The sequence below is a fragment of the Micromys minutus genome (assembly GCF_963924665.1).
Source record: "Micromys minutus genome assembly, chromosome: 1".
Lineage (NCBI taxonomy): Eukaryota > Metazoa > Chordata > Mammalia > Rodentia > Muridae > Micromys > Micromys minutus.
Window position 1 is genome coordinate 129,536,582 of NC_137969.1, and position 15,639 is coordinate 129,552,220.

Sequence of the window (15,639 nt, forward strand, 5' to 3'; positions counted from 1 at the left end):
TCCCCCAACCCAAAAAGCCTAACCAACCAACCAACCAACCAACCAACCAACCAACCAACCGACCACCACCACCAACAACCCTCCCCCAAACCAGAGAACTCCAGAGGAAAGTGCAAGTAGTTAAGTAGAATGTGACTCTTTAGACTCATTCAGGTTGAAGTGTGATGAAGCAGTTAGAAATAATTGGGAGCATTTATCTGTACGTCACCACGAGACAGAGAAAGCAACAGGAAAAACCGGAGTAAAGAAAAGATGAAGATTAATTCTTTTCTGAGAAACTGGGAGAAGAAACTGGAAACAGTGAATGAAGCCCTTCAGGTAATAAGACCCAGGAAAGACAGGAATCTGTTCCTGACACCTACCTTAGGTAGTTTCTAACTGGTCTGTCTCTAGCTGATCCAGCCAGGAGAGGGTTTTAAATCTGTGCCTGTGAGGCTCCGCCCATCTTACCCAGCTCTGCAGCCAGCCCAACCTTTCATCTCTGGGCTCTTCCCTTAGGAGTCCACACCCTTCCCTGGGCCACTAGAGTAGGTGAGAGTCTTTTTTCTTATAAGACTTCTTATAAGGCCCAGAAGGTGAGAGTCTCTAAACTGCAAATGGGCAGCTTTCCACCTCTGACTGAAGAGAGGTCGTATAAACAGGTCTCAACGCCCAGGCCTCCGGCCATATTTAGAATCTGTGTGCTTGTGCTAACATAGAAGCTTATTAATAAAATCATGAGGAAACTGACAGTCAAATTCTCAGTTTTATTGTAAACAGAAGTCATCATTCTAAAATACACAGGTATATTTTTGTATGGCATAACTTGTAACCTTTGTCCTTCTTGATGACAGTCAAAAGATTATAATGACCGGCACTTCAATGGTCTCCTCTTCATCAAGTTTAATACAGTAATTCTAATACCTTAAAAAAAAAACCCACTCATCAAAACCAGGTAGAAATCCTACCTTTTGGCATCAAAACTACCACATGATGATATTTTGATTCTGTCACAGTGCAAAAGGATTGCCAATAAAGCACACTTTACAGATTGCTGACAATGGCGGGTAGCCCCTGCTTGTGTTGTATGTCCCCTCCCCCACTGGACAATCTGGAAGGAGTCTTACTCTTTTATCTCTTTGCATTAATATTCATCTCTGGAATACTGTCCTTATTTTAAATGTATGTTTATTTTCCTTCCCAGGCTCCTCTTGTATCTACTTTGCACAGGGCTGCATTAAGTCCTCTCAGTGTGATACGCTCAAAATGGATGAACACATGAGAAGGAATACACCCCTGGTGGCCCAGTTTAACAATGCAGTTTCACTGTATAGCAAGCTCTGCTTTGGCAGAGCTTCCAGGTCAGTGTGTCAGTGGGTTTGCTAGAAATTCGGTCTAAAATACCATACCTAGTAAGCAGGAGTCTTACAAAGCATCAGTATATTTTCAAACTTTAAAGTGTTCAATGAAGATGTATCAAAACACAAGTGTTCCTCACAGACATGTAAAAATACACTTCCCCCCCCCATGAATTGTATTTAGTAAATAATACTTTGTAATATAGTGTTCTGTGGATTTAGTAAAAATATTTATTTAAAGAAATTCTCAAAACAAATTTAAATAGAACATGTAACAAATACACAATTTAAAAATACACTGAGCATGGAAATGAGAATTCCAAATATAATTTTTCTGAGCATTATTTAGTTATTAATACTTGAATATATCCAGAGGTATACATTGCTCTCTTTCTTTACATATAAGATCTGTACTTAGTGTCAGGTCTCAAGTCAACTCTTACCTTAGCCTGAGTTCACAATTTATAAGGTATTCAGTTCTTCCATTTGACAGAATTGTGACAATATCGAATACAATTTGTTTTATATGTTGATTTCTTATCCACACAGTTCTAAGTGACCATGACAGAATACAAAAACTCTTCTTTGTAGCTAGACCCATAATACTGTCTACTTTAGAGCTATGCATTCTTCATCCCTGATCCCATGTGCCTTAGTAATACCAAGAAATTCTTCAAATCAAGTATAAACTGTGCTAAGAATCAACTGGCTTGAGGGCTGTAAGTAATTAAAACTAGACTGAGGTGAGGAGCAGAGATAAAAGTTTTATACCTAGCTAAAATGACCTGCTTCATCTCCCAAATTAGCACCCTTTATTCTTGTGTATATTAGTTTCTAGGCACAGTGTACTTCTTAAAGGGTGATGCTGGTATGGGACACTGGAGGAACAACATCAGGACAGCAGGGCCTACTGAGGCCTAGCTTCCACTTTTTCCACTCATCTTTTCCAGTGAGCTTAGGGAAAAGTATGCCAGCCTCTCTATAACTATTCAGGTGCTCTCACAGGTCAAGCAGACCAAGGAAATCTGTCTATTGAATGACAGTTTAGAACTGGCTCAAGATAGTTTTAAGTCTGACAGTGATTGGTCATGTTTTGCTAGCACTGGTATTTTAACTAGAGTAGCACACATGCTTGATTTTTACCTGTTAGGTAAATTAAGATTTGGCTTTTCCCATCCTTTGAGAGCTTTAGATAGTTGAAAATTCAGTGTAGATGGTAAAAAAGGCAAAAACATGTTTGGAATCAGCTCACATTTAGAATTGTACTTGACTTCCAACCCGAGTCCATCCTTTACTGTATAGTATGGGGCAGCTTCCTGAACCTCCCTGACCTTCAGTTTCCTGGTGGGTAAAGCTGGGTGGGATCAAAGCACTTGGAGAGGTGCAGCGGGAATCAGAGAGATCAAGCACACAGGGCCCAGGACGGTGCTCAGCAAGAATAGGCCTGATGATGGCAGCTGCTGTTGCTGCACACGAGTGAGACCTGACAGTGTTTAATGTCCGCACACTGAAATGCTTACATGTATCATTTTAAGTAAACATACCACCACAGCATTGTCTTTAGTGCAAAACTAAGGAAACATAGTTTCCTACAAGCTTATACATGGAAAGCTCTTTAATGACTTGTTTGTGAAAATGTGGCTTTGGGTTAATGCATTAAAATATCTGTGCCTTCCCCTTTAAAAGCCAAAGACAGAGCACAAACAGTGTTCCTGTCCCCTACAAACATCTCTAGTGGATCTCTCCCCATTAGAAATGACCAAGGGCTTACTGATGGTGAGTCTTAACTGCTTCAGCCCTTTGTCTTTAAGACAGGAGATAGTAGAATGTTAAAAAACACTTCAAATTTTTGATTTTATTAATTTCTCATAATTATTGTAGAGAACTGTCATTTCAGCATCAGTGCAACTTCCTAAAATGTATTAGAATTTAGGCAAAGTCCCTTAAATATGGAGAGGACATAATAGTCACAGTGGTGCTCCCCAGTTAAAATAATTACAAGTTCTGGCAGACTCGGTAGAAACATGGTTCATGTGCATGCTTAAGAAGGGGAAGGTCAAGTTAGATCTGAGCACACGGAGCCCTGCGGATGCACCTTCTAATGAGTGTTTCCACAAGGGTTGTCTGAGACCTGGCAGCCCATGTTGTGGCCTGTTACTTGTACTTTGAAGAGTGTGCCGTCTGCACACATGCAGAGCTTGTAGCGCACCCAGTCACCACTCCCTGACTGGTCCCCGCTGGAGGAGCTGGGCAGACGTGTTGGGCTGACCATCACAGTGCCATTGAGGATGATGCTGTTTTCCTGTGGGGACAGGGACACTTGAGTCACTTTCACCAATGGGCATAGAAGAAAGTTACTAAACTAGACAAGACTTAGGAACTATAAAGGGGAAGAGGCGGCAGTCAGACACTAAAGCCATGGTCAAAACAACTGTGGCCACAGCAAAATCAAAACACACACAGATATTCAAAGGTAACTCCTTGCTTAGTCAGCCCATAAGGTGCATCAGCAAGCCTGCAATATAGCTTGCAAGCACTAGTCAAAATCACATCCTGCGCACAGTGTGACTGATGGTGACAAAGTTTTGGATAGTTTTCACTTTTTGTCTCCAAAGAATTTTTAATGACTGATGTTGATATTGATGGGGGGGTTATTTTTCTTCTATAGAAAATTAATTTTAATTAATAGTAATTCAATTAACTATTAAAACTATATAGCTTATTAGGCTAGATCTTCAAAGAAGCTGAGGTTTTCATTATTTATACTCACAGCTTTTATCTGGGTGCGATGGCTCTGAACTCAGGTCCCCAAGCTTGTTGGGAAGCACTTCACCAACGGAGCCATCTCAGCCTGCCAAGGGACCAGTAAGCTTCTACTTGTGTCCCTCCCCCTCCTCTCCCTTCTCCTCTACCATTTAACAATTACTAAATACCATCATCTGCCAGACTCCATCCTGGGTACTGGGGAGATCACAGCAGACACATGGACAATGGGCACGTTCTTATAGAGTGCCGTTTAGTGGAGAGGGGAAGATAATAGAACATAGGAAACTCTGTAGGGCACAAGGCGAGTTAAATGCTAAACAGGAAGACAAGCAGGGTACCGAGACAGTCTTCCTGATAAAGTCACATTCCAACATGAGTGGAGTGGCGCGTGAGGGCAGCATGTGGGTCAGTGCGGAGGGCGCTCCACTGGCGGACACCGACCGGAAGGCCCACAGTGAGGGTGAGTCTCATGCAGGTTCAGGGGACGTGAAGCACAGAGGCTAAGGGAAGGAACACGGTAGACCGTGAGACAAAGAAACAATGTCTTACAGGAAAGACCTGTAAGGCTGGGGATAGACTTAAAGCTTTATCTGGAAATAGAAGAAAAGCCCACTTAGAGGGTGATCAGAGAGGCCATTTTAAAGGTTCCTCTGAAGCGGGTGCTGTGGCACAGATCATATTCCAGCATTCTGATCCAGCACTTGAGAGGCAGGAGGATTTGAGTCCAGGCTAGTCTAAGGTACAGGTGAGACCCAATCTCACAAAAAAGTCAGTGACTACTAGTTTCTGGGAAGAGAAGTAGCACATATCTAATGGATGAACAGCAAAGGGAGCCAAGAGGCTGCTCCAACAGTTCAGGGGGTTCACAGCCTGCCCGCAGCCGAGGCCCTGGTGAGAAGCAGCCAGGGGCCGCAGGGGCCCTGCAGGTGGAGCTAAGCTTTGCCAGTGGCTGTTGGGCAGAGCACAGGTAGAAATGCTTGTCCGGCGAGGAGCCAGGACACCAAGATTTTACACTTGAGGACTTCAGACGCCCGTGGGTGTGGAAGTGGGGAAAGGAGGCAGGCAGCTGGACTAGAGAACCCCACTTAACAGGAAAGGTCAACGTAGAGGTTGTAAGCATGGTGTCAGAGGGGCAGAAATGGCTACTGCTATGTATGGGCTTTTGCCTGGAACGTTTGGAATAGAACCATTTCATATTTCTGAGATTATTTGTTTTGGAATACCTGCATGGATTTTACTGGGAGAACATCCAACATTTCAGAACCAGGCACCCAATAGTCTGCAAGTTGCGTGTAGGAATTGTGGTGTTAAGGCTGATTTAGATCTTGTCTCCATGCTGCCCTCTTGTGGTCACTTAATTTTACTTTCTTGAAACTATTTCTTAAACAGCATTCAATACATCTTAGCAGAGGGGTGACTAAAGTTAATGGCATTTGTGTATGAAAAGTCAAAAGAGGATTTAAATGCTCTTCATCTAAGAGCATTGGGAGATATCTGAGATTATGTACATGTTTATTGGCCTAATTTGATTACGTGCAATATATCAAAACATACAATGTACCGCACAAATAACAGTATTACACGTCAGCTAAAATAAAAGTGAAACATTTAAAAAGTAGTTTAGAAAACTTATTGCTAATGATTAGCTTACACTCTAAACATAACTACGGATATCAACCGACTTACAGCATTGAGTAATTTTTTTCAATACTAGAAATTAGTAGGTTTGGATACTTCAGACTATCTCATGACCTGTCACATCGACAAGGCAGAATGGGACAGGAATCCCCGTGGGTAGAAGGTAAGATTCAGGTAACTCACACACATTCTCTACAAGGGGGTCAGACCTCACTTCTCTGACCTTCAGTATCAACCGCAACCCTCATGCGTGGCTGCTTGTCATTCCTCAGAGCTCCCTACCACAGCACAGTGGAAACGTCAGGAGTTACAGCTCATGTTCACCTTTACCATCCAGAGATGGGATTAAGCACATTGGGGGAAACTGTCAAGGTGAAACACCTATTCTTCTTTCTAACATTTATTATTTCTGAGAATACTGAACTTTTTTTTTTTTTTTTTTTTTTTTTTTTTTGGAAAGGGAAGAATGACTTCTGGGTGTCCAGGTTTAAGGCTGCTATTGTCAGATGCTCCTTGGTAACACAAATTTCTTCAGCCCTAGGTAAGCAACATGAGTGAGGTGCCCAGAGGCTCATGGGTAACTCCATTCTGGCTCACACTGCAAGCTTGTGCAAAGGGTACAGGCTGCAGCTCCTCTGTATAGAGTAAGGGCCTGACAGAAGCTCTGGGGAAACCTGTGAAGCTGAGGTAAATGTCACAGTGATGACAGACTCTCTCCCTCATGGCTGATAGGTGTCAGATAACAGCATGTGACCCCCATTCAAGCATTCTCTTATAGCCACGGACACACAACTTGGGGACGAACAGGAATAACAGTCAACGAAACAACAGCAGCTACTGCAGGGACACATGGCTTGATCTCCCAAAATTCACTACCAAAAGGTCTGTTAGGGTTATGGTTTCCCCCTTGTAAAATAACGGAAAAATGAGAGCAAGCAGAATTACAAATCAAACTACCGGTTATTCTACCATCCTTAGCCAAATATTGTTAATATTTTACTCCATCCTTCCAGATTTCATAAACTGTATGTTTTGAAAGAAATGAGATATTCTATAAATTATAATTTTCTTTCATCTCCCAATCCATCTCATCTCATCCAAAATAGTAATAAATTCACACGGAAAGGAAATACTCACAGCCTTTAGCTCCACATCCCCTCCCATGTGAAATTCAATGGTCTTGCCCATGATGAACACACCTTCATTGCCTCTCACAATTGCACGCCCATCGACTTTGATGTTTAAGTCACTGGTAGCGTTGCTGGTAATCTAAAATGAAAGCATATGCTAAGGAGAGTTTGTGGGTAATGAGAGAATCTATCGTAGAGAAGGGAGCGTGTCAACTCTGGACTGTGAAGGGCAGGTTTATAATTGTGGGATTGACATAAAGAGAGGACTTGTTGGTGCACAAACAGGCAAGGGCAGGGCTTCTGCAGCCCTCCAAGGGTCTGCAAGTCATGTTTTCAGGTGGCCCAAACCCTTCCCCATGGGAGTCCCTGCTGACAGATTCCCCCATTAGTGATGATAAGAAAATGAATCAAACCCTTTCTGTTGATGCTTTCTGAACGTTCAAACTTTTCACTCCACTTGGCAAATGAAACTCATGAGTCTCATAGTCTGTGCTGAATAAGATATTTTGTGTCCTTGGGTCAAAAAATTGCATCCCAATGTCGCTGGTGATGGAAGTTTTGTTCTTTTCAACACTCAGCTTGGTTGTCCCTTGCTGAAAAACAATCTTGAGAAAAATACCTCATTATCAGTATGTTTTCAGAGAATGCTGCAAACGAAATTCATGAAGACTGTTGTTTTTAAGAGTACAACAGGACAGTAAGCATTAAGTAAAAAATGACAGTAAGAGCCACACTTTAAATTCTTTTAACTGCACCTGCCCACACGGTTCTGGATGATATACAACTTTAAACTGAACATCTGTACACTCCTTTGCTCATACATGACCCACTGTACAACAACAGGTCACAGGGAATATGGCTGGGCCTGAGACAGCTACGGTGGAGGTATGGCATACCCTTGAGGTTTCATTCAGCTAAAGGCCTGTGTTTAGCAGTCACTGAGCAGCATTGCTCTTCCTGATCCCCAGAATCTGGGCTTCCTGATCTGGTAGGGGGCTTTTACAATGGCTTTGTCACATGGAAGAGAAGATAGTGATCTACATATTCTTACATCAGTGAGTGCTTCTACTGGAAAAAAACTAGAATATTAAATACGTAACTCTAGCAAAAGTATAAAGCCAACAATATTACTGACTGTTGGGTATTTATGAATATGGATAAGTTTGTGTAGTGATGCTTATTTTAAGGGAGAAGATACTAATTTCCAGCTTTCAGCTGTAGGTTCTTGTGAGAACCATTGCATGGCCCTGTATCTCCACACACCGCCCTTACTGTGGAAACTTACTGGCTGGTTGTTGCCAGTGATGACCAGGTTTTCATTCCGCCTTCCTCCCACGGTGCTCCTATAAAGCGGGTGAATGATGCCCATGTCGGACACTTGCTTGAATCGCAGCAGCCCGCTCTCATGGAACTCCATGCTGTCACAGCCGTTTGGCCCGATGCGAATCACGGCCCAGATGACTAGAGTGATCTGAAAGACAGGCGTGTCTACTCTTATGAGGACGCACCAGACACCCCGGGAAGCAGACAGCAATGCTCTCCGAGTGTGTGACTGCTTCTGACATGTTTAACGAGTGAGATGAGCGCACTACCTGCTGATCTTCTTAGAGGACATTTTACGAGGACACTAAGCACACAGCCAAGAGCCAGGCGTGCCAGAAGGCCAGCCATAAAGGACAGCGTTACATTTTCCTGTTTCCTCGTTCATTTTGCAAGGACAATCAACCATGTTCAGCAATTTAAACTATTCCATCTAGACCCAATCACCCTATTTCTTAAGTAGTGGATATTGTATTTCTTCCTTTGCCGAATAAGGCTGTATCTGCTTTATCTCCTATTTTAGCAGATGAGGATTTGAGCTCACTGTTATGTCTTCTCTCTTCGAACTCCAGACTTGGTCAAATCTGTGTTCAGCATTTACTGATTATGACCTGTAACTATTACTCACCTTCATACCAAACACTATACTCCAATTTTTCTTTAAATATGTATGTCTTCATAGTTCAATGTTTGTTTGTCAAACTGAACTAAATCTCAGACACTTGCATATCTCTGCAAATCTCAGTAAACTAAACGTTCTGCAAGTCAAGCTGCTCGGGCAATGTCAACTCTGCTTCCCTCCTCTAGTCGGTTTTCCTGGACCTGCTCCTCTTGCTCACCGGGCACTGGCCAGTCTCTGGCCACCCACAAGATGAAACTGTGACCTTGCCTTTCTCTCACATGCTTTCTCACACATGAGATGCCAAGTTTCCTGTGTCTGCATCTCCCAAGTCTGAGCTTTAGGACTTTCTTTTGGTTGCACAGAGGCTGACTTAGAAGGAAAATGTTTGGCACATGCATATGGTAAGACAGTCTATACGACATCTCATGTATGTGAGACAATCTGGCTCGGTGTGTGTTTCTGAGACCTGACCTCTGACCTCTGAACGTCACAGGTTCTTTGCCCTACTCTTTCCAGAGCTCTCCACAGGCCCAGGGACACTCTGTCCTTGTGTTTGTCCCACAAAACATGTTTCTCACCTCTCTGAAAAGTTTTAGCGCTTTCTCTATTGACAGTTTTCTTAAATTTTACAGTGATAGCGTGGTCTGTCTGTCTCTTCCTCCTTCTGCTGCCTTCTCTTTTAAAATGTATCACACTGAGCCCAGACTGGCTTCGAACTTTCCAGAGGGTTTTCCCTTCTTTCTATTCTTTCCTCTCTCTCTCTCTCTCTCTCTCTCTCTCTCTCTCTCTCTCTCTCTCTCTCCCTCCCTCTCTCCCTCCCTCCCTCTCTCTCTCTCTCTCTCTCTCTCTCTCTCTCTCTCTCTCTCTCTCTCTCTCTCTCCCCCCCCTTAAAGTTGAGAGAGGGTCTCACTCTAGCCCTGGCTGTCCTGGAATTCACTCTGTAGACCAGGCTGGCTTTGAACTCACAGATATTCCTCCTCTACCTCCTGAGAGCTGGAATTAAAGGATTGTTGCCATGACTCTGGGCTTCAGAGGATTTTCTTAAAATCATTTTATTTGATTTCTTCCCTTCAATGCTTTCTCTGTTCTCATTTTCTGAATCTTTTATTAGGATGCTTCCAGATGATGCTTTAGTTTTGAGGACTCTGTGGGAGAGCTTTCATTTTCAATACCTGCTTACCCACCTGTGTATGGGTATATTCCCCTTTTTAAAGATTTGCTTATTTTGTGTGTCTGTGTGTATGGGTGTTCTTCCTGCATGTATTGTCTGTGTACCCTATGCTTGCAGTGCCCTCAGAGGCCAGAGGAGGGCGTCGCAACCTTTGGAACTGTTCATTTGTAAGCTGCCATGTTGGAAACCAAGCCTGGACCACTGCATGGCGGCGGGTTTAACAGCAGAGCCACCTCTCCAGCCGCACATGTGAATTTTTATGACATTTTGTTATTTAACCGTGCCATTTGAATGTCGTGTTACTTTTGCTTCCTGGATGGATTATCATTTTCCTCTGAAGACGCTGATTTTAGTTTTAAGGAGATAGGATCTCATGCAGTCTAGGCTGGCCTTTCATGTCCTAGAGGCTAGTCTTGAACTCTGGATCTTCCTGCCTCCAACTCCCAAGTACTGGGTGACAGGTGTGTGCCGCCGTGGCTTTGTGGTTTTTTTTCCTGCCGTTCATTACATTTTCTCATCTCCTGGAGTCTCTGCTTTGCCCACAGTGGGTTTTTGGTCTCTATCAGTTTCCAGTTCTTACAGTCATGCTCATGTGTCTCCTGACCCCTGACACAGTGCACAGCTGTAAAAAGCCCAGAGAGAATTGAGTGATCCAGTTCCTTTAGCACCTCCTACTGGCAATCACCAGCACAGCAGGCCCACAGAGGACTCAGTGTGGGCGGGCCCCTGACTTGCAGGCTTGGCTTTTTTACTGGCTCTATCAAAAGTCACCGTCATGTGGTGTACCACCTCTGGGTGTTTTAAGTCTGCAGGGAGGGAGGGGTCCTCCACCTCTGGCCTGCTGGGAGGTAGCTGGAGGCAGAGGGTGAAGGTGAGTAGGAAGTGAGTCTCTGTGCTCAGTCAGGCTGCCCTGCTTTCAGGGTGGGAACTCACTTGTGCAGTGGGCTGGGGTTTCTGGATACATACGGTTGAGCTGTGGTTAGAGCTTAGCTACAGACTTTTCACACAATTCATCTATTTTAATTCCTGTCTTGATCCTGATTGATTAGGGCCTTATTATCTAACTCTGGCTTCTGTAAAACACTTTACCAACACAGGTTGTGACCCCTCACACACACACTCACACACACATTCAGATGCACACCCACCGATGCACATATATACAGATGCATACACACATACTCACACACACGCAGATATACAAACTGTCTCTCTCTCTCTCTCCTGATAATTCTGCTATTACCTTCTGATAATTACCTGCCATTCTCCCTCTTCTTTTGTCTTTACAAATTATGCCTTAGGATTCTGGCCACTTCTCACGTCCCTCAAATATGATTGTGTTTCCTGACTCTGCTACTTTAGAGAAGGAGATTGGCACAGTAAATTTAGAATGCCCAGGAAAGCTATTTCTGGTGCTTCCTTTAATCTGTGTTGCAGCTCTAACCTCAGTGGGGGATTAGACTCAAATATTTTGGAAGAATGTGGAATCCAAAGCCTTTTCAAGAACGCTGAAAAAAAAAAAAAAGAAGGGAAATCACTGGCTGTCTTTTAATAGACAGTATCATTCATGGGGAAGCTGGTGCTGGAGGGTTCCAGGGTTAACCACCAGAGTTACAATGCCATATTGAAAAACCTCTTCTTCAAAACACTAGCTATCCAGGGGAAGCACACGCTAGGCCCTCCACCTCAGTGAGAACCGGCCTGGCACAGCCTCCAGCTTCACATTGGGGGTTGAGACTACAAGGCACGGACTGCCAGTGCTACCAGAGTGCCCACGTTTTACAAGCAATATTGAATGAGATTGTATTTTAGAGGGTAGAAAAGGGCAATAAAGTCACAGTGAAGTTATCTTCCACTGATTTTACACAGCCTGTATTAGAAGACAACTTCTTTAAAGAGAGAATCCATCAATGGTTTTCTAGATGAGGTTAATATATGGATATATTATCTTACTAAGATTTTTCAGTTTTGTTTACTTATTTTTGTGGGACTTGAGAGAGAAGCCTATTAGTTATTTTTTTAATGTTTAAGTACTATCTAAAGTCCAATAGGAGATAAAAACACATACAGAGAAGCAGAAGATAAGACTGTCTCAAAACACAGTACATAAGCAGAATCTATGATCTCATGGTAAAAAGATGAAAATGTGTCCCAAGATAAGTTTGTAGAGAGTACAATGTCCCACATACTCACAAGTAAATTGATGACAGCCAGGATAAACAGAAGGACAATCACGCAGATGGCTAGGTTGCCCTTCCTCCCCCTCAGCCCAGTTTTATGCAGACGGTCTTCGTCAATGGGAATATAGCCAGCTTTGAAGTTGCTGTTGTGTTCTTTGTTAACGTTCCTCCGCTCCACAGCCTTCTCCCGCATGGATTTCTTCACTGGCCCATTGGGACCTTGCTAAACAAACACAACATAGAACACAACAGCTATATTCTCTTTTTGATGTGTTCATTAAATTCAAGTTCACAATTAAAGAAAGCTGGTTGTCAGTAGATGTGCCATGCATAAGTTGCAAGTTACACTGGGTTGCAGGTGTCAGGGTTACTGTCATACAGCACATATTCTTTCTGCTTTTGGTCATCCCACTGTCAACACGGGTATAGCTCATTCTGGACAGAGTGGGTTCGCGCACACACACACACACACATACACGCAGTGGATAATATTATCTTTACTAATGAGTGTACACACATGTACATACACACATTGCAGTGGATAATATTATCTTTACTAATGATGTATTAGATTTTCACTCATACATTTTTCACTTACATGAAAAGAATTTGGAATGACTGACACAGATTGCTACACATAACTCAACAGATTAAGGCCTACATTATTCTAGATCAGTAATCTTCGAAGTGTTCAGGGGCAGTTGCATGAGGATATGTGTTTAGGAGGGATGCCAACTGAATTTTCTTCAGGCTCTCAAACATCAGACACATTTGTGCTTTATTTCCCCACCCTTTTGAATGGACTCTGGTGTCTCCAGAGGTCATGCAACCATGTATAATAACACCATCATTCTAAACGTTAATGAAGTGTTTGCTCAAGCATTCCTTGTTTTCATAATTTCTCGGGTCAACTTCTAATATGGTAAATGCCAATAGAGAGTTAAGAGGATAAATAGAATCTGGGATAGAAAGACTTCAGTGTCACTAAGCAATCATGTTATATAAGACAAATGCAGAAGCAGAGGAACGGTTACTGCCTAAGTTCCGTGTGCTTTTCCGAGACAATCACTTACTGTAGAAGGCACCTACTAAGAGCCGTTAGACTGTAAGAGAGGAGGACACGACCCCTTCTTGTACTTATTATGGACCTGCATTGTGTGCTATAGGGCACATGTGCTCTACACGTCAGGGCGCCTAAGTCATTACAGAGTTCAGAACTCAGAGCTCGGACACTCTGGAGTTGTTAGGAAACCAGGAGGAATGGGCAGGTTAGATGCGGCAATACTGGAGAAGAAAGGTGGAAAAAGGAGCCGGGTTGAGGCAGTTCTCAGTGGGGTGTAGGCTCTTCTAGTCTTATGTTCTGTTTGGAGTCTCTGGGGGTGACGGTGCACACAGAGCATGTGTCTCAGCATGTTAAATGCTAGGTGGGTACTTTACAGAGGTCAGCAGGCTCCTGCTGATAATGTGACAATGGAGGTTTCAGGTAACGAGATTAACAAGGGTAGGCTAGAGAGAGAGAGACGCATGAAGGGAAAAATGAAGTGAAAGTTGTGGTAACCAGCAAAAACATCACTGTATGTAAGATAACCTTTAATCCTCAGGGCAGTGGCCTCCTCCTCCGCTTTCTCCTCTTCTTCCCCACTCCTCCTCCTAATTTTCCTCCCCCTTCTTCTTCCTAATCTTCCTCCATCTCCTCCTCCACCTCCTCTTCTGTGTTTCTTTATCTTATTTAGTGTGTGGAGATCATGCACCATGATATATGTGTGTGGAGGTCAAAGGACAGCCTCTCATTTCATGATGCCTGTTCTCAGGACTGAACTTAGGAACTAAGGTGTCCGGCTTTGTGGAGAACACCTTTATCCACGAAGCCATCTTGCCAGCCTCTACCGAAGACATTTACACTGAAGTGGACACATGCTCCAACTGAGCACTGGAACAGAAGAGCCAGAGAAGAGACCAACATCTTCCTTTGGCAATGAATCTGGGGCAGGAGCTTTAAGAGGCAGGGCGGCCAGGACCAGGACTGTGACACAGCAGGGTCTACAATGACTCACAGACAGAAGAGATTACAAAGTGGGATCTCAAACACGCCCAAATATAACTGAGGAAAGAAGGTTAAGCTCAGTGTGTTTCTTCTTCTCAGTCAGCTCTGCTCTGGTTAGCATAGTCAAGTGAGCAGTCCACAGTATCTTTTCAGTAGAACAGAACCTCAGAGCATCAAAATGCATGCACAGAAGACTGCTCCAACCTAGAGGCTGATTTAGTTAAGGGGTAAACTAGGAAAACCAAGGAATGGTTTCATTCCCAACAAGTTCATTTGCCTATTGTTACAGTGAACTTCGGTGTTTGTTTGGCAGATTTCACGTCTATTTTTCATATCCTCTAGAACGAGTACTCCAGGAACATATACTTAACAGGTCTGTCACTATGATGTTAGCCACTTTGGAAATTGTTGATTGATTATTATCAACTTTGCCCATTCACTTTCTCCCCGCGTGCTGTTGAATGAGACTTTTAAAGAGAAAACATCTTACTGGTTATTCGAGAAGGGAAACAACAGTAAAGCAGTGACTACAAAAGTAGCTTTCTGTTATTAGTCACTTTGGCAACTACATGCACGAGCATTTTTCACACGCTCCACGCACACACACATATATGCATGCTCAAGTACCGCTTGATATTTGAGGGGGTAGCCTTTAAACTACTCTAGACTTACGACGAATACCAGGAAACATTTGATAACGCATTTCTTAAAAAGCGATCTGAAATCCACGAGCCCTGGGTCAGTTTTATATTGCTGTCTGAATCTCTGAGAAACCAAAGTGGGCGGGGAAATCTGGGCCGTCTGCACCTCGGGCATGGCAGAAACAAGACCTGGCCACGATCCACGCCAGGCAACAGCTGACCACGACTTGGCTGGTATCGGGCAGCCTCCCAGCCCCGGCTGACGTTATTTTTATCCGCATGGCTTCTGGCTGCAGACAGGCACGACCAGGCGCAGGCTCCGCAGGCCATGACCTCGCGTCACTCCTGCAGAGGGACAGCTCCCCTCTCCGCCGGGTGCCGCTGCCCAGGGTCCAGCCCGGCCTTCGCCAGCATCTTGGATGCGGACAGCTCCTGCCCTGCTGCCCTGCCCTGCTGCCCCGCCCTGCCGCCTCGCTCCGCCGCCACAGTCCGGCCCTCCAGTCCTGGTTCCCGCCCTCTGTGGGGTCGACCCGGCCACCCGGCTTCCCAAGCCCTCGGCCGCAGCAGGCTCACAGACCTGCTCGGTCGCCGCCGCTGCTGCCGCCGCTGCCGCCATCTTGGCCCGCCGCAGCCCGCGCTTGCGCTCTGGCACAGGGGTGGGGCTCACACCCCCAGATGGCCACGCCCTGCCACGCCTTCGCCACGCCCCCGAAAGAAATCCAGAGTGGGCAAGAGGCTGTGTAGGCTCAGATCCCTAGAGGCGGGTCACTGGCGACAGCGAATCGCCCGC

At 44.4% G+C, this 15,639-nt stretch overlaps 1 protein-coding gene across 1 annotated transcript; it reads right to left on the reverse strand.

Annotated features, from left to right (window-relative positions):
* Positions 1–726: 726 nt before the first annotated feature.
* On the reverse strand, positions 727–15,481 carry SGCB (sarcoglycan beta). The gene is made up of 6 exons (XM_080914816.1): positions 15,427–15,481; positions 12,178–12,387; positions 8,157–8,342; positions 7,285–7,476; positions 6,879–7,010; positions 727–3,639 (listed from the first exon to the last, which is right to left on the reverse strand). Exons 1-6 carry the CDS (start codon positions 15,463–15,465, stop codon positions 3,436–3,438), a joined length of 963 nt encoding a protein of 320 aa, XP_080770942.1. The 5' UTR covers positions 15,466–15,481; the 3' UTR covers positions 727–3,435.
* Between the last annotated feature and the right edge of the window lie 158 nt (positions 15,482–15,639).